Consider the following 26,541-nt stretch of genomic DNA (forward strand, 5'->3'; position numbering starts at 1 on the left):
GTAACTTCTGTTTTTCCTGGCCAAGAGATAGGACTCCTGAAGAGATGACCCCACCCCCCATATTAACTCAGAATTCTTTTCTAGAGCAGTGCTTCTCAATTCCAGTCCTCAGGCCTCACCAACAGGTCATGGTTTGAGTATTTCCTTAGTATTTCACAGGTGATATAATTATACTCAGTGCATCAGGTATTATCACAGGTGTCCTTTGTATGGGATATCCTCAAAACATGACCTGTTGGTGAGGCGCGGAGTGGAATTGAGAAGCACTGCTCTAGAGTATATGAAAAAATGACAACCCCTTAAAAGCGTCCATGCATCATTTTGAAGGGCCGTAGATGAATATAAACATAATCCACCCTTAGAGAGCAGACAAGACTAGTCACTTCCAGAAAAAGTCCCACTCCTATCCACGGGTTAATACGTGAAGGCACAACATTCCTATTAGTTTTTTTTGTTTTGTTTTGTTTTGTTTGTGGCGTTCCTATTGGGACTCAAATGTTATTTATTTATTTTTTATTTTTTAAATGTTGCACGTTATGTCTGTTGTGTCTGGTATTGCTTGTGTCTGGTATTGCATACATAAACAATGGCAAGAGTGGTGCCGCTTCTCAATTAAAAAAAAAAAAAGCAGTCCTTTGGAGGACTACAGTCCTCAATATAAAATCCAGTTAAAAAAAACTTTAAAAAGGAGACCAAATTATAAAATGAAGCTAAATTGATATAACTGTGCCCCCCCCCTCCCCCTCCACCATGAAGCAGAGCTTAGATAGTTTGTCATGGCCGTTGTCAGCACAGGTATTACCTGGGCAAGTGCAGGGGCCCACATTGCCTCTGTACTGCTGGGAGAGCAGGCTGAACATCAGGAGACACAGGAGCAGGACCTGCACCTCTGGATCTGGTAGATCAGCGCTTGTTTACTAGGCCTATTACACGGCCTGATAATCGTTACCGATGTCCTTGCAGCCCTTGTTTAAACTTTATACATTACCTATCCAGGCTGCAGGGCTCCTCTTGTTCTGTGCTTCTCCCCGGGTTCATGCGCTCCAGCTTCAGAGTGGCCTGTCTCAGCTGACAGGCTGCTCAGCCAATCACTGATTGACCCGGAAAGAAGCACAGAACAAGAGGAGCCCTGCAGCCTGGATAGGTAATGTAATCTTTGCATATCGTCAACACTGGGCGCGCACCGCTATTACATGTAGTGATGGGCAGTTGGCGTCCGACAATTATAAGTCAGAACCTATATCAACAATCAGCCGATGACAACAATCATCGGCTGATCATTGTCTTTATTACACGGAACGATAATCATCCGGATAGGGACGATTATGGTTACGTGTAATCAGGGCCGCCTCTGCCATGAGGCGGAATGAGTATTCCGCCTCAGGCGGCAGATTCTGCGCCCCTGCAGGGGGCGGCAGACAGCAGCCCTGCAGCCGCTCACCTGTCCTGCCGCAGTCGTCCCGTCCCACCGCCAACGCTCACCGCTGTCCCCCTCCGCGCTCCCGCGCCGTCAGTCAGCAACTGTCATCGCCCTCCAGCGAGTCGTGCGTGCCCGGGGTCAGTGAGGGCATCGTGGCCCCTGCTGACCCTGGGCACTCACGACTTGCTGGAGGGCGATGACAGCTGCTGACTGACGGCGCGGGAGCGTGGAAGGGGACATCGGTGAGCGTTGGCAGCGGGACGGCGGCTGCAAGGACGGCGAGACAGCAGTGAGAATTGGAGGCGGGACGGCTGCGGCAGGACAGGTGAGCGGCTGCAGGGCCGGAACGCCTGGGGGGAGGGGGGTGCTAGCGAGGGGGTGGCCGCATGAGGTTTGCCTCAGGCGGCAGAGACCCCAGAATCAGCCCTGCGTGTAATAGTGCCCTATGTGTCAGTAATGTGTGTTTGAATACACAGGAAAGAAACAGCGGCTAGACTAACCAAAGATAATGCACACCCAAAAGTATACAAGAAATATGTATGTAATGCAAAAAGATATACAACCAACAGAAACATACGTGTTAAAACCACTTAAAACAGGCCTGATAGGCCAAGATGTAACTACACAGGTGCCCCCCCAAAAAATACTAAGGGCAACAAGTAATGTGCCAAGTGGGGTATCACCCTCACAATGAATATCCTGCCTTTATGCAATGTACAATATCAAGTCACATAAATCAATACAAAAAATAAATGAAGAAAAGAAAAATGAAGTATTTACATCAGGTAATCAAAGTCAAAGTATACCACAATAACCTAATCCATAATGTAAACACATTGTAGGGTGTAGGTGCTGTGTGCCAGGGGATCCTGCCATTGCTATAGGTCATGTGTTTACATTATGGATTAGGTTATTGTGGTATACTTTGACTTTGATTACCTGATGTAAATACTTCATTTTTCTTTTCTTCATTTATTTTTTGTATTGATTTATGTGACTTGATATTGTACATTGCATAAAGGCAGGATATTCATTGTGAGGGTGGTACCCCAGCTGGCACATTACTTGTTGCCCTTAGTATTTTTGGGGGGGCACTTGTGTAGTTACATCTTGGCCTATCAGGCCTGTTTTAAGTGGTTTTAACATGTATGTTTCTGTTGGTTGTTAATAAAATATATCTTTTTGCATTATATACATATTTCTTGTATACTTTTGGGTGTGCATTATCTTTGGTTAGTCTAGCCACTGTTTCTTTCCTGTGTATTTATAGCGTTTTTTGGCTAGTTCCTTTTGCACCTCAACCATTATATTTGTGATATGCGGTGCCTGCCACATCAATCTGTATTGCTAGTAATGTGTGTTTGTGCATGTTAGTGATGTCTCAAGCGATTGTGCATAGTGTGAGGATGAGGGGCCCGCTGAGGCTCTGGAGCCAGCCCTGTAGTTTGTGTAGCACACTCCCCTGGCTCTATACTTTGATAGGTGCAGTCACGCCCCCTTGACAATTTCCCTTTAAATGCAACCTATTGCCATCTTTCCTATTGTTACTGATGCCATCCATGTGCGCGCTCCTTCAGGCGGGAGATTGTGATGAAGTGAGGAATGCTACCCTGTGTAATAAGTATGATTGTAATTGGGTAATAAATTCCGGAAGATTCTCTTCCCGCCGATCAGGAAGTTTAGACTTTATCTAAATTCTCTCCGTAGGCGACAAATTAGAGAAACCATTTTATCAAAGAGATAGAGAGTCACAAATGAAATATTTAGCAATTTTCTATTTTTACTTAATTTTTACCCAACATTTGGAGGCTGAATTCTGATGATAGCTTTGGTGGTGTGCTGTTATATATCGGGATTTCCAGCAGGCATGGTAATGAATTATTGACATATTTTGCATGGTGATTACCCAGCAGCCCCATGCCAAGAGCTTGAGAGATTATCCAGTATAATGCTAGATCTCAAGTGAGACTGTTATTATGTGATAATAACCCTTGTGTAAGATTAATAACAGGGCTCCATGGCTGCAGGTTGTATAATATCTATCAAATGCCGCAAACATGGGATTTGTACATAGACATGTCTGTAAGGAAGGGGAGGTTACACCTGGAAAGAATAATGAGCTTAATGTATATGTGCAAATGTTTGTTGAAAGACCTGAAGAGAAAAGATTATTCAGCCAAGATTTATATTACATTAATGGTTGGGCCGAGGCGCTCTTAAAGGGGTAACGCTTCTTGATCTACAGTATACGTAAGCACATTTCTTTGTAATATACAGTGCCACTCTTCTTGCATATGGAGATACGTCTTTCCAGATAATGCTTTATGGCAAAGATTTTGTATGGAAAAAAAAAAGTTGGTGGTGGGGGCGCTGTTTCATTAATGTCTACAGAAAAATGTTGCTATAGTCATGGTGGTCAAGAGTGGTACTGCAAATCACTGAATTAAAGGGATATTGCTATATCTAAAGTTATCTGTCCAAGATGGTCACAAGCCTTGGATGGCAGGCAGTACATAGTGTTTACCCCTAAGGCTAGCCTTATACATAGGTGACCATCATTTATAGGGAAATTCTTATTAAGTATATATATTTTGTGCCATGTGAGAGAAGGGGTCTAGTAGTGCAGGAGCTTACTTATCCATATTGTGCTTGATTCTGACTCATATAAATCTGTCATGTTGTTGGCTTTGATTCTAAACTGAGCAATAAATACAGATGTAGCAGATCCAAGCATACCAGGTTCAGCAGAGCCAAGTTTGTCATGTGGCAGAATTGAGCATGCTGTCATGATCTCATTACATAGGTCTTGTTGCATCTTGGTGGAGGTAAAGCTCCTGTTTCTGTGTGGTCTAGATAGATAGATAATAAATCTATGATAGATATGAGATAGATAGATAGATAGATAGATAGATAGATAGATAGATAGATAGATAGGAGATAGATAGATAGATAGATAGATAGATAGATAGATAATAGATAGATAGATAGATAGATAGATAGATAGATAGATAGATAGATGATAGATAGAAGATAGATAGTAGATAGATAGATAGGAGATAGATAGGAGATAGATAGATAGATAGATAGATAGGAGATAGATAGGTAGATAGATAGATAGATAGATAGGAGATAGATAGATAGATAGATAGATAGATAGATAGATAGATAGATAGATAGATAGATAGATGATAAATATATGATAGATATGAGATAGATAGATAGATAGATAGATAGATAGATAGATAGATAGATAGATAGATAGATAGATAGATGATAAATATATGATAGATATGAGATAAATAGATAGATAGATAGATAGATGATAGATATGAGATAGATAGATAGATAGATAGATAGATGATAGATAGATAGATAGATAGATAGATAGATAGATAGATAGATAGATAGATAGATAGATAGGAGATAGATAATATATAGGAGATAGATAAATAGATAGATAGAAGATAGATAGAAGATAGATAGATAGATAGATAGATAGATAGATAGATAGATGATAAATATATGATAGATATGAGATAGATAGATAGATAGATAGATAGATAGATAGATAGATAGGAGATAGATAGGAGATAGATAGATAGATAGATAGATAGATAGATAGATAGATAGATAGATAGATGATAAATATATGATAGATATGAGATAAATAGATAGATAGATAGATGATAGATAGATAGATAGATAGATAGATAGATAGATAGATAGATAGATATTAGATAGATAGATGATAGATAGATAGGAGATAGATAGATAGATAGATAGATAGATAGATGATAGATAGATAGATAGATAGATAGATAGATAGATAGATAGATAGATAGATAGATAGATAGGAGATAGATAATATATAGGAGATAGATAAATAGATAGATAGATAGATAGATAGATAGGAGATAGATAGAAGATAGATAGAAGATAGATAGATAGATAGATAGATAGATAGATAGATAGATAGATAGATAGGAGATGGATAAATGGATAGATAGGACATAGATAGATAGATAGATAGATAGATAGATAGATAGATAGGAGATAGATAATATATAGGAGATAGATAAATAGACAGTTTCCATACCAGCCCTCTTACTCCTGTAGCCCTGTCCCAGCATCTTGCAGTGGATGGCATTTCCCAGGCTTCCTTTGACATTCACACTGTATGGATGGCAGAATGGGGAGCTGGCATGGTGCCCGCTGTGTCTATATTTGAGCTAATTAGTGTTCATTTAAAACAAATAACAGTAAAGTACATTGCAGAATTACATAAACAGATTTGGCAGGATAGCAGCCACCTTGTCATTTTCTGCTATCCATGGGCTGGATTAGTGATAATCACAGGCAGATCACATCATGTACTGGGTATCACTGCAGAGAAGGGTGGGCGGGTGTTCTCCAGCTGCATCATTGTGTTGGGGGTGTACAGTGTGATCCCCCTGTTATTATCAGGATATCTAATCTGTTATTATAGTCACACCCCACATGAGGTGACTGCACAGCGCTGCCCCATACAGGAGACAGTGGTGCAAAGAGCAGCATGCTGACAGGTTTTCCTGTCCTTTCCCTTATAAGGTAGTGGAGGGGGTGGAGTCTCCTGAAAATTTAAAAGTAACAGTCTTGCTGCAAAGTATTATGGTGCATGCTTTATTATATAAAAATACATATATAGCGTAAAATAAACAATAATAATTGATAGATCTTTATTCATGAATGAATAGGGAATAGATTGATGTATGTGTCTTGGTTGTGTTGAACTGTACTTTAAATGACACATAAAAGACTGACGACAGAAAGGTCACATGATCAGTCTAATCAGCCCTTATAGTAATAAATTACAGTTACCTCCAGGAAGCACTCCCTATAGGTGTAATAATATAGCCCTAATATAACACTAGACTGGCAGTGCAGGTGTTAATGTGGCATCGTCACCCAGAAAACCGCTAAGCAGCAGATTAATTAGATTCATAGCGGGCTGGCGGACTATTAGTCACCCTTAGTCTTTGGTAAAGCTACCTCCCCGACCACACGGTGTCATCAATCTCCCCCGTCTTCTCCACTGGGTTATGTTATTAATATTGCCGGTTATAGGGAGCCGAGGATTAGGGCCAGGAACGCCCAGAAAGAAAATGAAGAAAAATGATCATGCTGGGATCCAGCGTCTGATGGGCTGTGTCTGGGAGAGGGAATGGGATCCAGTCCACCCTGTGTGGATTACAATGGAGGTTACTGGGATTACCAGTAATAAGGCACTGGCTTCTACCCATTATTGTGAGTTGATATGTACTAGAGCTGAGGAGTGATGGTTGTGGTTGTGACAATCACAGCTTCAGCTCAGCTACATCTGTACGTCCTCAGCTCCACTATATCTCCATAACATTTGGTTTAAAAACTGCTTCACTTTAGTGTGCACAACCTGGACTCTAGATCTGTATACGCTCCGCTCTGCTTCACCTCTGTACAGGCTTCTCAGTTATATCTATACAGCCTCAGGCTTCATGTATGCAACCCCAGCTCTGCTACATCCGTACAATCTCAGATTTGCTACCTCTGCCTATGCAACACCTGTACGGCTGTTTACTGCTACATCTGTACAAACTCAGCTGCCTCAGCTCAGCTATATGTGTGCAGCCACTACACCTGTACTGCCTCAGCTCAGCTATATCTATATAGCCACTACACCTGTACTGCCTCACCTCAGCTATATCTATACAGACACTACACCTGTACTGCCTCATCTCAGCTATATCTATATAGCCACTACACCTGTACTGCCTCACCTCAGCTATATCTATACAGACACTACACTTGTACTGCCTCACCTCAGCTATATCTATACAGACACTACACCTGTACTGCCTCACCTCAGCTATATCTATACAGACACTACACCTGTACTGCCTCAGCTCAGCTATATCTATACATCCACTACACCTGTACTGCCTCAGCTCAGCTATATCTATACAGCCACTACACCTGTACTGCCTCAGCTCAGCTATATGTGTGCAGCCACTACACCTGTACTGCCTCAGCTCAGCTATATCTATACAGACACTACACCTGTACTGCCTCACCTCAGCTATATCTATACAGCCACTACACCTGTACTGCCTCAGCTCAGCTATATCTATATAGACACTACACCGGTACTGCCTCAGCTCAGCTATATGTGTGCAGCCACTACACCTGTACTGCCTCAGCTCAGCTATATCTATACAGACACTACACCTGTACTGCCTCACCTCAGCTATATCTATACAGCCACTACACCTGTACTGCCTCAGCTCAGCTATATCTATACAGCCACTACACCTGTACTGCCTCAGCTCAGCTATATCTATACATCCACTACACCGGTACTGCCTCAGCTCAGCTATATGTGTGCAGCCACTACACCTGTACTGCCTCAGCTCAGCTATATCTATATAGACACTACACCGGTACTGCCTCAGCTCAGCTATATGTGTGCAGCCACTACACCTGTACTGCCTCAGCTCAGCTATATCTATATAGCCACTACACCTGTACTGCCTCACCTCAGCTATATCTATACAGACACTACACCTGTACTGCCTCAGCTCAGCTATATGATATCTATACAGCCACTACACCTGTACTGCCTCAGCTCAGCTATATCTATACAGCCTTTACACCTGTACTGCCTCAGCTCAGCTATATCTATATAGACACTACACCGGTACTGCCTCAGCTCACCTATATCTATACATTCACTACATCTGCACTGCCTCAGCTCAGCTATATCTGTACAGACACTACACCTGCACTGCCTCAGCACAGCTATATGTGTGCAGCCACTACACCTGTACTGCCTCAGCTCAGCTATATCTATACATCCACTACACCTGTACTGCCTCAGCTCAGCTATATCTATACATCCACTACACCTGTACTGCCTCAGCTCAGCTATATCTATACATCCACTACACCTGTACTGCCTCAGCTCAGCTATATGTATACATCCACTACACCTGTACTGCCTCACCTCAGCTATATCTATACAGCCACTACACCTGTACTGCCTCAGCTCAGCTATATCTATACAGCCACTACACCTGTACTGCCTCAGCTCAGCTATATCTATACAGCCACTACACCTGTACTGCCTCAGCTCAGCTATATCTATATAGACACTACACCGGTACTGCCTCAGCTCAGCTATATCTATATAGCCACTACACCTGTACTGCCTCACCTCAGCTATATCTATACAGACACTACACCTGTACTGCCTCAGCTCAGCTATATCTATATAGCCACTACACCTGTACTGCCTCACCTCAGCTATATCTATACAGACACTACACCTGTACTGCCTCAGCTCAGCTATATCTATACAGCCACTACACCTGTACTGCCTCAGCTCAGCTATATCTATACAGCCACTACACCTGTACTGCCTCAGCTCAGCTATATCTATATAGACACTACACCGGTACTGCCTCAGCTCAGCTATATCTATACAGACACTACACCTGTACTGCCTCAGCTCAGCTATATCTATACAGCCACTACACCGGTACTGCCTCAGCTCGGCTATATCTGTACAGACACTACACCTGTACTGCCTCAGCTCAGCTATATCTATACAGCCACTACACCTGTACTGCCTCAGCTCAGCTATATCTGTACAGACACTACACCTGTACTACCTCAGCTCAGCTATATCTATACAGCCACTACACCGGTACTGCCTCAGCTCAGCTATATCTGTACAGACACTACACCTCTACTGCCTCAGCTCATCTATATCTATACAGCCACTACACCAGTACTGCCTCAGCTCAGCTATATGTGTGCAGACACTACACCTGTACTACCTCAGCTCAGCTATATCTGTACAGACACTACACCTGCACTGCCTCAGCACAGCTATATCTATACAGACACTACACCTGTACTACCTCAGCTCAGCTATATCTATACAGCCACTACACCAGTACTGCCTCAGCTCAGCTATATCTATACAGCCACTACACCTGTACTGCCTCGGCTCAGCTATATCTATACATTCACTACATCTGCACTGCCTCAGCTCAGCTATATCTGTACAGACACTACACCTGCACTGCCTCAGCACAGCTATATCTATACAGCCACTGCACTGGTACTGCCTCAGCTCAACTATATCTGTACATCCACTACACCTGTACTGCCTCAGCCCAGCTATATCTATACATTCACTACACCTGCACTGCCTCAGCTCAGCTATATCTGTACAGACACTACACCTGCACTGCCTCAGCACAGCTATATCTATACAGACACTACACTTGTACTGCCTCAGCTCAGCTATATCTATACAGACACTACACTTGTACTGCCTCAGCTCAGCTATATCTATACAGACACTACACCAGTATTCTTTCGTCTCAGGTGCATCAGTACACGACAACATTACTCTGCTATGCCTGTACATCCTTATCGTAGCCACTTACATCAAATGGCTCAACTCTTTGGCCTCAGCTACATCTCCATGTCTACTGTCTTAGCTCTGCTGCACCTGTACACCTGATTTTTTTTGTACAACCCTAGACAGCTACATCTATACAGACACGTCTCAACTACATTTCAACCCTCTCAGCTCAGCTGCATCAGTACAGCCTAATCCAACTACATCCGAATGGCCACTCAGTGCACACACTACACCTGCATAACTTCAGCTCAGTCTTATGTAATTAGTCTCCGCTCAGCTACATCTGTCCATCCCCAAGTAACCTATGTTTGTACATCCTCAGCTCTGCTACATACTGTTGTAGTGCAGCGGTGATGCAGGTAAGGCGCGGCAGCACACGACAGCTCCTGATCTTACATCATAATTACACACCAGGTAATCACGCTTCTACCGCTGTTCACATCCCGTAATTAACTGAGGAAGATGAAGGGAGAAAAAAGGTCAGGGAATGCAAATCCATTGTATCGGCGTGCACTCCACTCTCCCTACATGACATCCCAATCCCATTACCATTCAAGAGCAATCTCTACCATTTATACCTGGTTCTTCTTTTGCTTCATTTTGGCCACATCCCCATCTACATACAATATCAATAATCTGATTCTATTGATGGGATCACGACGATTGACTATACTAGCGGTGAGTGTTCTATTAGCCTACAGCACCCCCACAGGAGAAATGAGGCATTACAGGGTGAACAATAAAATCCCTATTATTACTGATTGTTCAGGGGTAGAGGCACTCTTTGTGCCACCCTCTGCTTTGGCTAATCGAGGAGGGTCCTGAATGACTGACCCCTCTCTGATGATAGATATTTTACAATGACTTTAAAGATTAGAGTAATGAAAGAAATGGGGACTATGAGGTCCCTCTTTTACATGTAGTATTGTATTTTATAGTGGTTATCCCCTAGGCCTAGTCCATATTGTAACACACAGTTATGTTCTCCCCCCTCTTGTACTGCCTTAGGGTCAGTCTTCTCTGCGCCTCTGGCATTCTATTCGTGTATATATATATATATATATATATATATATATATATATATACTCGATGATGTGGCCAAAAAAAAAAAAAACATCTCCTGTGGCCAGGTCCAGAATCCTAGTTGCAGCCAAAAGAGTGACTGGCAGAGCAGAGGGCCAATGGTTGCTTGCCCTGTCAGTCCACTGTATTTAACTATAAGGGCCCATTAGGAGCCCCTATAGTTACTTACATAAGTGCAGGAGCAGACTACTTTCTTAACCCCTTATGTACTGCAGTGTGTGAGTGACCTAAAATTTACTTACATGCTGCAACACAAAAAGGTGTTAAAAAGCAGAAGACAAGGAGATCTCTGCTTTACTGCTCATTCACTGATAACCCGTGACCTCTCTGCACATTTTCCTACTTGATTGCTGCAGCTGGAGAACAGAGGTCAGGGGTTATCAGTGCAGTGAAGCAGAGATGTCCTTGTCTTCTGCGCTTTAACCCCTTGTTTGTGTTGCAGCATGTAAGAAAACATTGGGTCACTTACACGCTGCAATACATAGGGGTTAAGCAGAAGGATACAGGACAGCTCTTCCCTCCCCGCCCCCCCCCCCCGGCCCCCCTGCTGCACAGGCCCCATTGCAGCTGCCTGCCATGTCTCTATGCTAGCTATGCCACTACATACAGATACTGGGTCACTGTTACTAATAAATGGTCCTAGTGCTTATCCCCCAGGTTTACAGCATTGTAGGACACAGTTATATTCTTCCCTTCTCTTAGCCAAAGAGTCTGCAGGTTTATAGGTACACTATGCTTGGGTCACATTTAGGTTATGTTCACACATAGTATTTAAGTCAGAGGAGTAGATTGAAAACACGAAAGCTGTGCAGATCTTTTCAGTATTATTTTACCCTGTCATTTCCACTCCTGGTTTTGGTTGAAAAAATACTGACCAAAAGACTGACGAAAATACTGTGTGTGAATATGGCCTTAGGGTGACACCACAGGGACCGCTCAGGAGAAGCACAGTAAGGGGTCTGTGTCCCCGGAAAGGAAAGTCAGAAGGGATAAAGGGTTAAGTCTGACTTGTAAGCTGTGAGTTCACTCCTGAGAACTAAGTATAGCGACAAATCTTCACACGTCGCCTGCTATACATGACGGAAGGAGTCACACGTTACTGACAGACCCTACCCCCTCTTCTGTCAGGGAGGAATCTCGTTTTCTTTTTTTTATCGTTTTTTTATATTATACATAATAAATAATAATAATAATAATAAATATTTGTATAGCACCAACAGATTCTGCAGTGCTTTTTTTTAAATATATATAAGTACAATACAGATAGATAGATAGATAGATAGATAGATAGATAGATAGATAGGAGATAGATAGATATATAGATAGATAGATAGATAGATAGATAGATAGATAGATAGATAGGAGATAGATAGATAGATAGATAGATAGATAGATAGATAGATAGATAGGAGATAGATAGATAGATAGATAGATAGATAGATAGATAGGAGATAGAGAGATAGATAGGAGATAGATAGATAGATAGGAGATAGATAGATAGATAAATAGATAGATAGAAAGATAGATAGATAGGAGATAGATAGATAGATAGATAGATAAATGGATAGATAGATGAGATATAGATAGATAGATAGATAGATAGATGAGATATAGATAGATAGATAGATAGATAGATAATAGACAGGAGATAGATAGATAGATAGATAGATAGATAGATAGATAGATAGAAGATAGATAGATAGATAATAGATAGATAGATAATAGATAGGAGATATGCTACGTTTACACGGAACGATTATCGGGCGAATTTTCGCGATAAAGATCGAATTCGAATGATAATCGTACGTGTAAACGCGGCGAACGATCGATAAATCGTTCATTTTGATCTTTTAACATGTTCTTAAATCGTCGTTCGTCGTTCACAAAAAATTTGCCGATCATTCCGTGTAAACAGTTGTTCACTGATTTTACCTATGTGCGAGATAGGCTTAAGCGATAGCAAAACGATCGCAAAATGAATTTTCTGTACGATATATCATTCCATCTAAACGCTGATTGTTATAAAAAAAAAAATCGTTACTTCGAAATCGTTAATCGTACGATCGGGCCAATAATCGCCTCGTGTAAACGTAGCATTAGATGGGTAGATAGATATGAATGAACCCTGTTTTCTATCTTTCCTATTATAAATCCCAGGATATCTTGGTAACCACGGATCATCCTATAGGATCCAATTAGACCTTGTCTACATCTGACGCCGCTGTCACCAGAACACAACAGTGAACGGCCGTGTGTCAGTAAAGATTTTCCTGGCTGTTGATATATTGACCTTTGAGAAGGTTAAAGCGCTGGAGAAGGCGTAATTACAGCGATGTGTTGCGATTAATAGAGGCGCAGTGATAAGCGCTGTAAGGCCTCGCTCTCTACCAAAGGGACTTGTGGGATTTTCCCACAGTTTGTTAATAATTCATGTTCTCAGGGTCCTTAATAGCAGATAAAAGAAAATAAAAAAACAATTATAAATCCCAGCCTGGATATTTTGGTGGAATAATATTGGGGATTGCACACCGTGTGATCCCAGCAGCCGCAGTGACTGTCCCATGAAGCTGACACTCTTTCAGAGATGTTTGGCCCCAGGGATCGGGTATGCAAGCTAGGTCTGCTCCTGAAGAAAGAGAGCTATATATTACTGGCCAGACCAGAGTCACATCCAAAAGCATGAGAAGCCCATCTGCCATCTCTCTATCACCCCGTTCTGTACTGACCAGGAACAAGGACCAATCAGCTGTCTACAGATGGGCGACTCTTCCCTCTAGAGGACAGTTTGGTTTGGCTAATATGAGAGCTTTCTTCCTCCTGGAGGACAGCTCATTTGCATAATTTAGCACCCAGGGAGCCTGGCCTGAAAATAAGCCTCCATATATCAGCTGGGTCTCTTCAAGGAGAAACTGTAACTTACCACAGGGGCAAAAATTCAGGTTGTTGCCCTACTCCTGTATATAGTCTGTCCAAGGTAGAAAGCTCTTTTAGGACCCAGCACCAAGGAAACCTGTCCTCTCCAACCATCCAGCTGGGTGCAATATTTTGTTCTCTGTTATCAGCCATTTAGGCCAGGAAGGAGGTTGTTTTTAGAGATAGATAGATAGATAGATAGATAGATAGATAGATAGATAGATAGATAGATAGATAGATAGATAGAGAGATAGATAAATAATTGATAGATAGGATATAGATAGATCATAAACTGATTGATAGATAAATAAATAAATAAATAGAGAGATAGATAGATAGATAGATAGATAGATAGGAGATAGATAGATATGAGATAGAGAGATAGATAATTGATAGATAGGAGATAGATAGATAGGAGATAGATAGATAGATAGATAGATAATAGATAGATAGATAGGAGATAGATAGATAGATAGATAGATAGATAGATAGATAGATAATAGATAGATAGATAGATAGGAGATAGATAGATAGATAGATAGATAATAGATAGATAGGAGATAGATAGATAATTGATATATAGGAGATAGATAGATGATAAACTGATTGATAGATAGATAGATAGATAGATAGATAGATAGATAGATAGATAGATAGATAGATAGATAGATAATAGACAGGAGATAGATAGATAGATAGATAGATAGATAGATAGATAGATAGGAGATAGAGAGATAGATGATATATAGATAGGTAGGAGATAGATAGATAGGAGATATATAGGAGATAGATAGATAGATAGATAGATAGATAGATAGATAGATAGAAGATAAATAAATAGATAGATAGATGATAAACTGATTGATAGATAGATAAATAAATAAATAAATAGATAGATAGTCAGATAGATAGATAGATAGATAATAGATAGAAGATAAATAAATAGATAGATAGATAGATAGATGATAAACTGATTGATAGATAGATAAATAAATAAATAAATAGATAGATAGTCAGATAGATAGATAGATTCCATAGTATTATAACCCCCATCAGTCTGTGTAGTGTGTGCTTATCACAGTAGTAGTGAGTACAGTGACCGGTGGTGACTATATGGAGTGGGTGGTGTGGAATGTGCTGGAATTTCCGCCCGCCACCTCTCCAGCACATTTATCTGTAGGATTAGAGCGATTGCACACTTAAGAGGCCGTCTTCCTCCCGATAATGGCTCTCCATTAGTGTAATGCACTTGCAGACTCTGAGAAGGGTCCATTTGCTGGGAAGCTTTGGGTCACCGAGTCTTTTTTCCATATCTCACACTTTCGCTCCTAATAATCAGCTTTTGGTGACATTTCAGCGTCTCATCGCCAGGTTTCTGAGCTCCTTGTGTGGTTGGTAATAATCTCTCCCTCCGCCCTGTGATCCTGGCGCTGGGTTATGCCTCACACACACATACATACATAAAGGAACATACGCCCAGACTATATTACCTCTATACACGTGTCACCTCCTCCCTCCAGCCTAGAAGAGCACATTGGGTATAGAGAGGTGTAACACCTGCCCTGTATACTGGGGACCCCTATAGTAACACCCCTATGGACTGTAATGTATTCTCCATATCTACAGTTAGACAGTCGCTGGTGCTGTATGGATCCTCTGTCTGTAGATTCTCCCACTTTGACTCTTCCGGAATTTGCTGATTCCTAGTTGTTCTCCCCACATCTTGGCATGGTCTCACCCACTGTACTTAGACTGCACTCTTAAAGGGAATGTGTCATCACAAAGTGACCTACTGTTTCCATATTAAACGTAATGGTGTCTAAGGGTCCTATTACACGGAGCGATTTTTAACGATTAACGACTAACGATAAACAATCGCAAACGAGATTGTTTATCGTTAACCTGAAATCGTTCACCATATTACACAGAACAATGGTCGTTAGTTACGATCGTTACTATGATTGTTATTGCGATCGTTACTATGATCGTTTATTCCTTCTGATCCCAGCAAAACAATGAACAGTGTGCAATTACACTGAACGATTAGTGAAAAAACGCGGAACTTGAGCGAACGAACGTGGAATTACAGCAAACGATTAATGATAATTTTAGGTTCAGATCTAAATAAATTACGCAAATACACAGAACAATTATCTTTTAAATTCTGTCTAATCCTGAAATATTGCAGTTACCATTCTGGCCACTAGGCCTAATAATAAGTGGAAACTTCCTATTCTGCAGAGATCACTTTACAGCAGTGTCCTCCTTATCATCACAAATGTGATTATAGTCAAATGTGACACCCGTGTAAAGATAAGATGGGATCAGGCCATTCACATTATGAGTCTGGTCCCCTTCTCTGCGTAATGGCCTCTGCATAGGTCACAGAGCATGTCGTTCTTTCTGATGGATGAGTTCTGAATGGGAGACCTTTTATCAATTTGAATTGGACAAGTATAGAGGGCAAAGAGTATGACTACATGACTTGTCGCTTGTCTCTGTAACATTTATCTAAGTATATAAAATAGCTGACCTGATTCTTGTTTTGTGTCTCTGCAGCCAGCCAGCCAGTCACATCAGACGTCTTGGTCGCCACAGGAGGCAAAATGACCCTAACCTGTACAGTGGAGGACCATGAAGAGTCTTCCCTCCAATGGTCCAATCCAGCACAACAAACTCTATACTTTGGGGAAAAAAGAGGTAATTGAATCCAGTGTTGTGTGAAAGGGATTTCAGTATCATGTCACAGAACTGCGAACCTGCCTCACTGGACACAGGTATCACAGCGTGCCACGAATCACAGACCTTCATGATTGCTCATCAGTATCAGATCTCTGAGGTGCGGACAGCGCCATGCATTGTGTAGTGGCCATGCTAGGTTACTGCAACTGAGCTCTAAATGAACTAACCTAGCACCACGGCTCTGGCTAACAGCTGATTGGCGGAGGTGCTGGGGGTTGTCACCACTGATCTAATACTGATGCTCTATCCTGAGGAGTAATTTTTAGGGAAGAAACATCTGCAACAAAAAAAAATAAATTACGAATTTGGTTTCTGAATTGCGGACATAATACATGGTCCTGAAAGAGTACTGAACATGTGAATGAAGTCTAAAACGAATGCATTATTTACCTTGAACACGACAAAATATAAGCCATAAAAAAATGCTATGATTAGAGATGTGTGATTGATTCATCATAAAACTAATTTTTATTTTCCCTCAAAATTCAGAAATTCTGAAAATGTAGATTTTTTTTCAACCAAAATTAGGAAAGGAACTGAAAGGGTAAAATTATACTGGAAAGGTTGTTTATGTGTTTTTAACCCACTCCCGGTTTTGGTTGAAAAAAGACTGATGGAAATGCTATGTGTGAATATAGCCTTAGGCTGGAATCACACACTTTTTTTTTTAAACTTACTGCAGTTTTTGTGGCAAAGCCAGAAGTGGATTCGAAAGGGATGGGAAATATAAAGGGACAGTATATAAATATATGATTGTGTGAAGTAGGCATCAAAGGGATTCTCTGGTGAAAAAAAATTCTTTTAAATCAACTGGTGTCAGAAAGTTTTATAGATTTGTAATTTACTTCTATTTAAAAATTTCCAGTCTTCCGGTACTTATCATCTACTGAATGTCCTGCAGGAAGTGGTGTATTCTTTCCAGTCTGACACAGTGCTTTCTGCTGCCACCTCTGTCCACATCAGTAACTGCAGTAGCAAATTCTGATAAAAAAAAAACCTCTACTGCTTTGGACAGTTTCTGACATGGACAGAGGTGGCAGCAGTCAGACTGGAAAGAATACACCACTTCATGCAGGACATACAGCAGCTGATAAGTACTGGAAGACTGGAGATTTTTAAATAGAAGTAAATTACGAATCTATATAACTTTCTGACACCAGTTGATTTGTAGGAGAAAAAAATAGCCTGATAACCCTTTTAGGCTAATATTTTTGCAATAAGCTAAATGAGTATGAATCTTGGAATCTCGAGCAGCAGTGATTCATTTTGCCTAGAAAAAAATAGATTTGTTCTGAAAATGCACAAATACCTGGGAAAAGTCTTCTTAGACTTCCACATTGGAAAGCGGAACTATTTTTTTCTAGTCAAAAATTGACCGCCATTGCTTGAGATTGGATTGAATTATTTCTATTGCGAGTTCACTCACTACTAGATAGGAAAATTCGGAAGTCATGGCGCTCAGAAGGCTGTGATGCATAAATGAATAAAATATTTAAAGCTCCTTGAAGCGTTACTGTCATTTGTACTAATGTCAGACAAGTGACTGATCACACCAGGTCTCACTGCTGACAACCGCTGTCATCCTATAGCTGGGGCCTCTGTGCACTCCACTCCACTGACCAGCCGGCTGACGCTTTCTCTTCACAGACTGAAATAAATAGTAAGAGTCAGATTTGATTGACAGACGGAGAGACACATGCTGCTGCATACTCCCCCCTCCCCCTGCAGTATCTTGGGATTGCAGAGGGTCTCAGCAGTGAAACCCAACACCACAGTCGGTGTCAGCCCAGGGCTTACCCGGGCAGGTGCTGGGCCCACAGCGCCTCAAGGGGCCCAGACAGGGAGAGGTGCCCAGTGTTCTAAAGTTCAGCCCACTCATTGTAGTGCAGGGTAAGCAGGCTGAACATCAGAAGACAAAGGAGAAAAGAGCAGGACCTGCACAGAGAGAGGGTGAAGGACCTGATCACATGACCTGAAGGTCCTCAACCTTACAGTGTGGAGAGCAGCCTGACAGAGAGGAAGAGGGAGAAGACTGAGCTGTAAGTGCTGTGTGTCAGTGCTTGAGTGTGTTAGTGTCAGTCAGTCAGTGTCTATGTCAGTTTATCAGTGTCAGCCAGTTACAGTCAGTCAGTGAGTGCCAGTTAGTGTCAGTCAGTGTCTGTGTCAATCAGTCTCTCAGTGTCAGTCAATGTCAATGTGTGTTGGTGGATGTTAGTGGTGTCTCAAATGATTGTGCATAGTGTGTCAATGATGGGTGCATACTGAATGAATGAGAGGCCCGCTGAGGCTCTGTCATCCAAGGGCCTGCAAAAACCTGGAGCCGGCCCTGCCCGCCACAATCAGTAACTTTTGACATGTCTTATCACGGATGACAGTAACAATTTATCGGGATTAGGTCTATAAATATAGACGTCATGGTTTGGCTATGAGAGGAGATGAGCTGGGTCTTCAGAGTGACCTCTAAGATGTGAGTTTACTTGCTGTACCCTACGTTTATTTTAAAGGATAACCCCATTGTTCTTACTCCTTGTCTTGCCCACACAGCCCTCAGAGATAACAGAATCCAGCTGGTCAAATCCACCAAGAACGAGCTGTCCATCAGTATTAGCAATGTGGCCCTATCTGATGAGGGCGAGTACACCTGCTCCATTTTCACCATGCCGGTCAGGATAGCCAAAGCCATGGTGACGGTTTTAGGTAAGTTGAGTATATATCTCCAGCGACAGGCATGACACTTGTAGACCTGTGTAATTCTTCCGAGTTGTCTTTAATCCTCTTTTCTACTGAAAGGTTAAAGTGTCACTGCCGTTTTTTTATTTTTTTATTTTTTTTTGCAGAAATCAATAGTACAGCCAATTTTAAGAGACTTTGTAATTGGGTTTATTAGGCAAATATGCCATTATTTGCATTCAAAAAGACTTTCCCTAGGTCCCCCTCCCCCCTCTCTTATTTACTGCTCATTATCAGGAAATTTTGACTCTTTTACATCAGTCGAGCCCTGTCTAACCTATGGAGAGTTTAGTCGCCAGCAGAGAGCATAGAACAAAGGATTACACAGCTGAACCTGTGTGAAAGCCAGTATTCAGAGGTCAGAGAGGTCAGTGCCGACTATAGAAGAGATAGCCCATTGATGTAGCTGTAAATTAACTCTTTGTTGTTTTGTTTTGGTGCCTCATCTGCATGAAGACAGGGGGGAGAGCTTTAAACTGCTTTTTCATGATAAAAATGCATTTTCGGCAAATAAACCCAATTACAAAGTTTCTTAAAATTGCCTGTACTATTGATTTATGCAAAACAAAAATTTAAACGACAGTGACACTTTAGGAGGAGGTTTCGATCAATTGGGTGGTCAGTTGTGGATTGGCCACCATGGAGTGATGTTAGTATATGTTTCCTATTGGGGGCAGCGGATTGACTTCACTTTTTAAGGTGTTTTATATCCAGATCTTATACTCTATGCCATGGGAATATTATCAGCCAATAATAGAATGGTACAATGTTTAGTACGAGGGAGGTCAGGCTGGTACTGGAGATGTTCTGTCATCCTTACATGTCTTCTTAGATGATTTTTATTCTTCATTGCAGGAGTTCCCCAGGAGCCTCAGATCTCTGGTTATGAGAGACCAATCAGAGAAAATCAAAACGCAGAACTGAGGTGCACAACAAGTGGCAGCAAACCTGCCGCCAACATCAGGTGGTACAAAGGGCCAGAAGAGCTGGAAGGTGAGCAGTGATGTATGTTGTATGTTACCCAGAGTGTCAGAGGGGTCTCTAAACACTAGGGACACTTTCTTCTCTACCTGTCTACCTGTTACTCGACTACACGTGTAGTTGTATATTGTAATATATACATATATATATATTTCTTTAAAGGGGTATTCCACTTAAACATATTTCTATAAACAACTTTATATATATTGCTGCCCATAATGAGACCAAGAATTCATGCCATACTTGTTATTATCTATTCATTCTCCTTCCCCCAGTGCTAAGCTGCTGCTTTCTGCTGAGGACACAAAAACTGTGTGTGAGCTTTTCTCTCCCCCTCCCTTCCTAGACAGCTGTATCTGCAACTTTGTAGCTTCTTTGTAATGCTGGGAGGGTTAATTCGAGATCAAGTTGCTGATCTCCTGGCATCACAAAGTTGATACAAAGTTGCAGGTAGGGATTTGTTTACATCAGCTGTCTCGGAGGGGAGAGGGGATGATGGGGAGATGGAAAGAAAAGAAAAGCTCACACACAGATTTTTGTGTCTTCAGAAGAAAGCAGCAGCTCAGAACTGGTAAAAGGAGACTGAATAGTATGGAAGGAATTGTTAGTCTCACCATGGGCAGCAACTAGAGATGAGCGAACCTCGAGCGTGCTCGAGTCGATCCGAACCCGAACTTTCGGCATTTGATTAGCGGTGGCTGCTGAAGTTGGATAAAGCCCCAAGGCTATGTGGAAAACATGGATATAGTCATTGGCTGTATCCATGTTTTCCAGATAACCTTAGAGCTTTATCCAACTTCAGCAGCCACCGCTAATCAAATACCGAACGTTTGGGTTCGGATTGACTTGAACCCGAACCCGGTTTGCTCATCTCTAGCAGCAACATATGGAAAGTTATGTTTCAGTGAAATACCCCTTCAATGATGCAGCCAAATTTTGTTTTTGTGTGTCCATTTTTTCCTCCTCCCCTTCTAAAAGCCATAACTCTTTTAGGCTATGTCCCACAATCTCTTTTTTTTGCTATTGAACCCTTAGACGACCTAGGATGTACGGGTACGCCCTGGCCGCCTATCATCAGACGATCCTGGGCGTTCCCGTACGTCCTGAGTTGTTGATGTGCTATGAAACGTGCTCCAGAGCAGAACACACTTCATAGCAGGTGGGGGCTTGCTATAGTCAGTGTTTGGGCCCTCACTAATAATGACAGGCCCAGTCACACTGCAGCCTGTCATTAACCCCTTAAGTGTAAGTGACAGGAGCAGCTCCTGTCACTTACCGATCTGGACACCCGCAGTGTGACTGCAGGGGTCCCGATCACTGTGTCGGCTGCCAGAGGTCTCTTACCTTTCTCCATGCGGTCCGATCAGCGCTCTGCTAATTTGAGTCTGCCAAAGGCAGAGCGCCGATAACACTGATAAATGCTATGCCCATGGCAAAGCATTGTAGAGTGTTTGCAATCTAATGATTTCAGGTAAAAGTCCCCCAAGAGGACTTAAAATGTGTAAAAAAAAAAAAAAAAAGAAGTAAAATTGTTTTTAATAGAACCCCAAAGCCCCTCCCCCAATAAAAAATTCAAATCACCCCCCCATCTCATTATACAAATAAAACATATAAAAATAAATAAATAACTAAACATATTGTTAAAGGTAGCGTGCATAATTGTCCGATTTATTAAAATATAATATTTTACATCCCACATGGCGAACGGCGTAAACACATGCTCATTTTTTGTTACTCAAAATATCCGATCTAAACAAATATGATATTAATAAAAACTAGAGATCATGGTGCAAAAAACTACTTCCCATACAGCCCTGTAGGTAAAAAACTGAAACCGTTATGAGTCACAATAGGCCCATTTTATTAATACTTAATTGCAAAAAAAAAAAGGATTTCATAAAAAATAAAAAAAACCTGTAGAAAATCTGTGTAAACCTACATATGGTTGTGTTCGGACTGACCTATAGAATAATGGTATCATGTCACTTTTACCATATAGTGCATTACGTAGACACAGGAACCCCCCAAACGCCCTTATTGCATTCTGTTTTACGATTTCACCAATTTATATTTTCATAAATAATATTTTTGGGCTTCTATCATACATGCTATGGTAGAATTAAAGAAACCATTACAAAGTACACCTATTCCTGAAAAAAACAAGCCCTTACATGGCCCTGTAGATAGAAAAATGAAAGTGCTAGAGCTCTTAGAAGGGGAGGAGGAAAAAAAAAAAAACGCAAAAATGAAAATTTGCGCGGTCCACTGGGTCATTTTGGGCCTGGTCCTCAAAGGGTTAACGAGCATCTTTCTGGGTGACCGTCATTTTAAGACAAAAACACGGCTGTCCTCAAAATGACGACAGTCCTCAGTCGGCCGTAAAGCAGGCAAGAAAAGATGTTAATAATAGCCTAAAATTGGCTGCATCATTAAAGGGATAAAGAAAGTTTTTCAATACATTATATACTGTATAGATTCCAAATGTTGCCTTTAAAAATAAAACTCCTTGGAGAAAAAAAAACTTAAAAATAAGAATGAAAAAAACAAAGACAGGGATGAAAAAAGGAACATAACAAAAAGCTAAAATGTACTGCGGCACCAAGGGGTTAAAGGAGAAAGTCCTGAAACATTCTAATTCTTTAGTATTACACCGCAGAGTATGTAGACATAGTCCCAGACTTCAGATTACAGATGAAGACTTGAAGTATGAGATGTGCTCCTGCAATGTCTCCGCTGCTCTATTCCATCTTTGACATTTGACATTTTGCAGACGGTTTTACTAGATCGGATCTCTTCATTTTCCATCATGTTTGACTAGGGTTGTGATGAGCAGCATGGATGCATCCGCTCAGCCGTGATTGACAGTGAAGGCTTAACCAGGGACAGCCATAGGGTATCTCCTCCAGGTCCTTAGATGGTGGCTACCAGTGATGGGACATTGAGGTAGAGATATAGTTATATGGCAGAGCTCCCGTAAAAACTGAGATTAGATGAGAACCACACGTGTCACCTTCATGATGTATTTATGAACATTTCAGGTTTGGTTTTAGTTGCCTTTTGATGTTACAGTCTGAAAACATTGCTCCAGAGCCAGAGTGGAAGCCCTCGTACTCCTCAAGATCAAAGGACTTGCCTTAAAACAAAGTGACTAGCTAATCTTTCCTGCAACTATGATCTTCCTCTGCAAATCATCATGAATGTCACCTATTCTTCCAGAATCCTCTCAGAGTAGATGGAATTATCAATACTCAATCTCAATGAAGGGTCTCCAGGCTGCCCCCTTATATGTCCTGTTACCACCACCTGTCTATGTAGACAGTCGGCTTGTGGATCAAACCACTAGTTTTTAGAGTGTCTTAAAGTGACTCTGAACCCACAATCTGCCCACCCCAAACCACGTGTACCTTCGGATAGCTGTTTTCACTCCAAGATGTGTCCTGGGGTCCGTTTGGCAGGTGATGCAGTTATTGTCCTAAAAAACAACTTTTAAACTGGCATCCCTGTGCCAAACGGCCGTGGCCTACAATATCTGTGCCCTAACTTTGCTTCACCCCTCCGTCCCTTCTCCCCACCCTCTTCATCATTAGGAATTCCCCTAGAACATTTTCTCCTGTCTGAACATTACAGAGGTGCCTTAACGATTCAGCCCATGTGCCGTGGTGACACAGGTGAGGAATAGGAGAAAATCTGCCTGGAGCATGCCTAATGATGAGGAGAGCGGGGAGGAGGGACGGAGAGGGTGTGCCAGCCTAATGCATACACCATCTAGGCCACGGCCATTGGACACAGGGCTGCAAGTTTAAAAGTTGTTTTATAGGACAATACCTGTATCACCTGCCAAATGGAACCCAGGACAGATCTTGGATTAAAAGCAGCTATCTGAAGATACAAGTGGTTTGGGGGGTCATATTGTGGATACAGAGTCGCTTTAAAGGAACACTCCAGAGAAAACTGATAATAATTAGAGGACCCTATACATCTCTGGGGATGAGGTGATGCACTGAGAGCTGCAGTGTGAGAGTATGCTGTTACCTGCAGGATTGCTGGGCTTTGTGGTGCACTGCAGCCTTACATACTGACTTGTCACAGTCTCAGGTGGACACTAGGGATTCCGATCTCTGGTGCTTCCCTGTAATCTCTCTCTTTCTCTCTCGGGGGTTTAGGGGGGCTGCACCAGTGTGTATAGTGGTCGATGAGGTGAACCTGTAGTTTTCCTTGGGCCAACCCCTAATACTGCTTTCCTGCAAGATGTCCCTTGATGATGGTGAGGTGCAGGTGTACCGGACAACAGGGAGACAAGGGAGGAGGCGGCATAACACTAATTCCTTTACTGAAAATAATTAAATAGTCTAGATGCATATAATATAAATTCTCAATACTGGTGGCTTACAATGGGTTACTGTGCAGGTGTATGAAAAGTGTTGTTGGTTTTCCTGAATCCAGATTGTCACTACGAGGGCGATACTGAGGGTCAAACTGATTCTGTGATCCTGGCTTTCCCAATGGAGCTTAGGTCTTGATCTCCCTGAAGTGCAGAGTGCTTCCTGTTTAGTATCTAGGCTGGGCCAAAAGCCACTACTTGCAGTTCCTGGAAGTGCCCAGGGGTCCTTGCGCATCTTCCCCTCCAAACTCAAAAAGCGATAGTAGAGAGACCTAAGTTAACTCTGCCGCCAAACATAGAGAAGTCCATCCATTTTGGTCCTTGCAGTGAGGATTTCCACTAACTGTAGAAGTGCAGTTCCTTTCCTGACTGTGGAAAGTCCACCTGACAAACTCTCTTCCACTATCTCTCTTAGTCTTACCTCCAGCTGTCTTCCTCCTGCTACTCAGCCTATACTCCAACAGATACTCCTTGTTCCCATCTTTCCATAGCTATCTTCTCTGGTGCATCTTTACTTGTACTCAGCTTGACTCAACTAAACCCTGTTACTTCAGGCCTTTTATGTGGAGCATATTAGAGCATACATGCTCCACCCACCTTCTAACAGGTTCTAGAAAGAGCTGGAATTTGTACACTACCCAAAACAGTTCCTTGGAAAAGCTGCAGGTGTCACTGTTGCCTAACATTTTAGTGTAGTATTTATAGTGAGGCAATGTGACTAGAGATGAGCGAACCGGGTTCGGGTTCGAGTCCATCCGAACCCGAACGATCGGCATTTGATTAGCTGGGGCTGCTGAATTTGGATATAGCTCTAAGGTTGTCTGGAAAACATGGATACAGCCAATGACTATATCCATGTTTTCCACATAACCTTAGGGCTTTATCCAACTTCAGCAGCCGCCGCTAATCAAATGCCGAAAGTTCGGGTTCGGATGGACTCGAGCATACTCCAGGTTCGCCCATCTCTAAATGTGACCTATTTTCTGCCTAACAGTTACACCGCTACAGAGAATATATAACAAACACAGTGTCACATAAGAATATGTTACCTCATAAAACATATAATACTTCTTGTGAACAGGGGCCATCCTAGGCCCAGCAGCAGGAATTGTGCTCTGGCACACTACAGTAGTACATCTGGTATTTTCATATGGGCTATTGATTTATTTCTATATGAGGCCTTACTAACGTGTAACTATTATTATTGTTCAGGAGCGCGAAACTCTGAAACAAGGGACCCCAATGGCAAAACCTTCACTGTAGTCAGCCTCATAAGCTTTCCAGTGACCAAAGCAGACGACCAAGTGGAGATTACCTGCACTGTCGGCCACGAGTCCATGCCCAATACCTTCAAGTCCTCCAGCCAGAAGCTCCAGGTCCTATGTAAGTACAGATGTCTGGTATATATTTGTTATTTGAATGTATTTACTAAATAGGTCAACGATATATCGTATATACTTCGGTGAAAGTTTTTTCTTTTTCAAGTCATCTGATGTCATACAAATTTGTAATTTACTTCTATTTGAAGATCTCCAGTCTTCTAGTACCTATCTGCTGCTGTATACCAGGAAGTGGTATAGTCTTTCCAGTATGACACAGTGCTCTCTGCTGCCACCTCTGTTTGTGACAGGTTTTCTATGGAGATTTGCTATTGCTCTGGACAGTTCCTGACATGGACAGAGGTGGCAGCAGAGAGCACTGTGTCAGACTGAAAAGAATCCACCACTTCCTGCAGGACATACAGCAGCTGATAAGTACTGGAAGACTTGAGATCTTTAATTAAACATAAATCACAATTCTATATAACTTTTTGAAAAAAAAAACATTGATTTGAAAGAATTTTTT

The 26,541-nt window shown here is 41.8% G+C and overlaps 1 protein-coding gene across 5 annotated transcripts in view; it reads left to right on the top strand.

The window, feature by feature from the left end:
* CADM3 (cell adhesion molecule 3) overlaps positions 1-26,541 on the top strand; it is a 304,853-nt gene that overhangs the window by 202,204 nt on the left and 76,108 nt on the right. For all 5 annotated transcript variants that reach the window (XM_069949914.1, XM_069949912.1, XM_069949915.1 and 2 more), the window contains exons 3-6: positions 16,422-16,562; positions 19,149-19,301; positions 20,190-20,327; positions 25,909-26,079. In XM_069949914.1, the coding sequence (XP_069806015.1) occupies positions 16,422-16,562; positions 19,149-19,301; positions 20,190-20,327; positions 25,909-26,079 (603 nt within the window). The remainder of the gene's footprint in view (positions 1-16,421; positions 16,563-19,148; positions 19,302-20,189; positions 20,328-25,908; positions 26,080-26,541) is intronic.

The sequence above is a fragment of the Dendropsophus ebraccatus genome, chromosome 13, assembly GCF_027789765.1.
Source record: "Dendropsophus ebraccatus isolate aDenEbr1 chromosome 13, aDenEbr1.pat, whole genome shotgun sequence".
Lineage (NCBI taxonomy): Eukaryota > Metazoa > Chordata > Amphibia > Anura > Hylidae > Dendropsophus > Dendropsophus ebraccatus.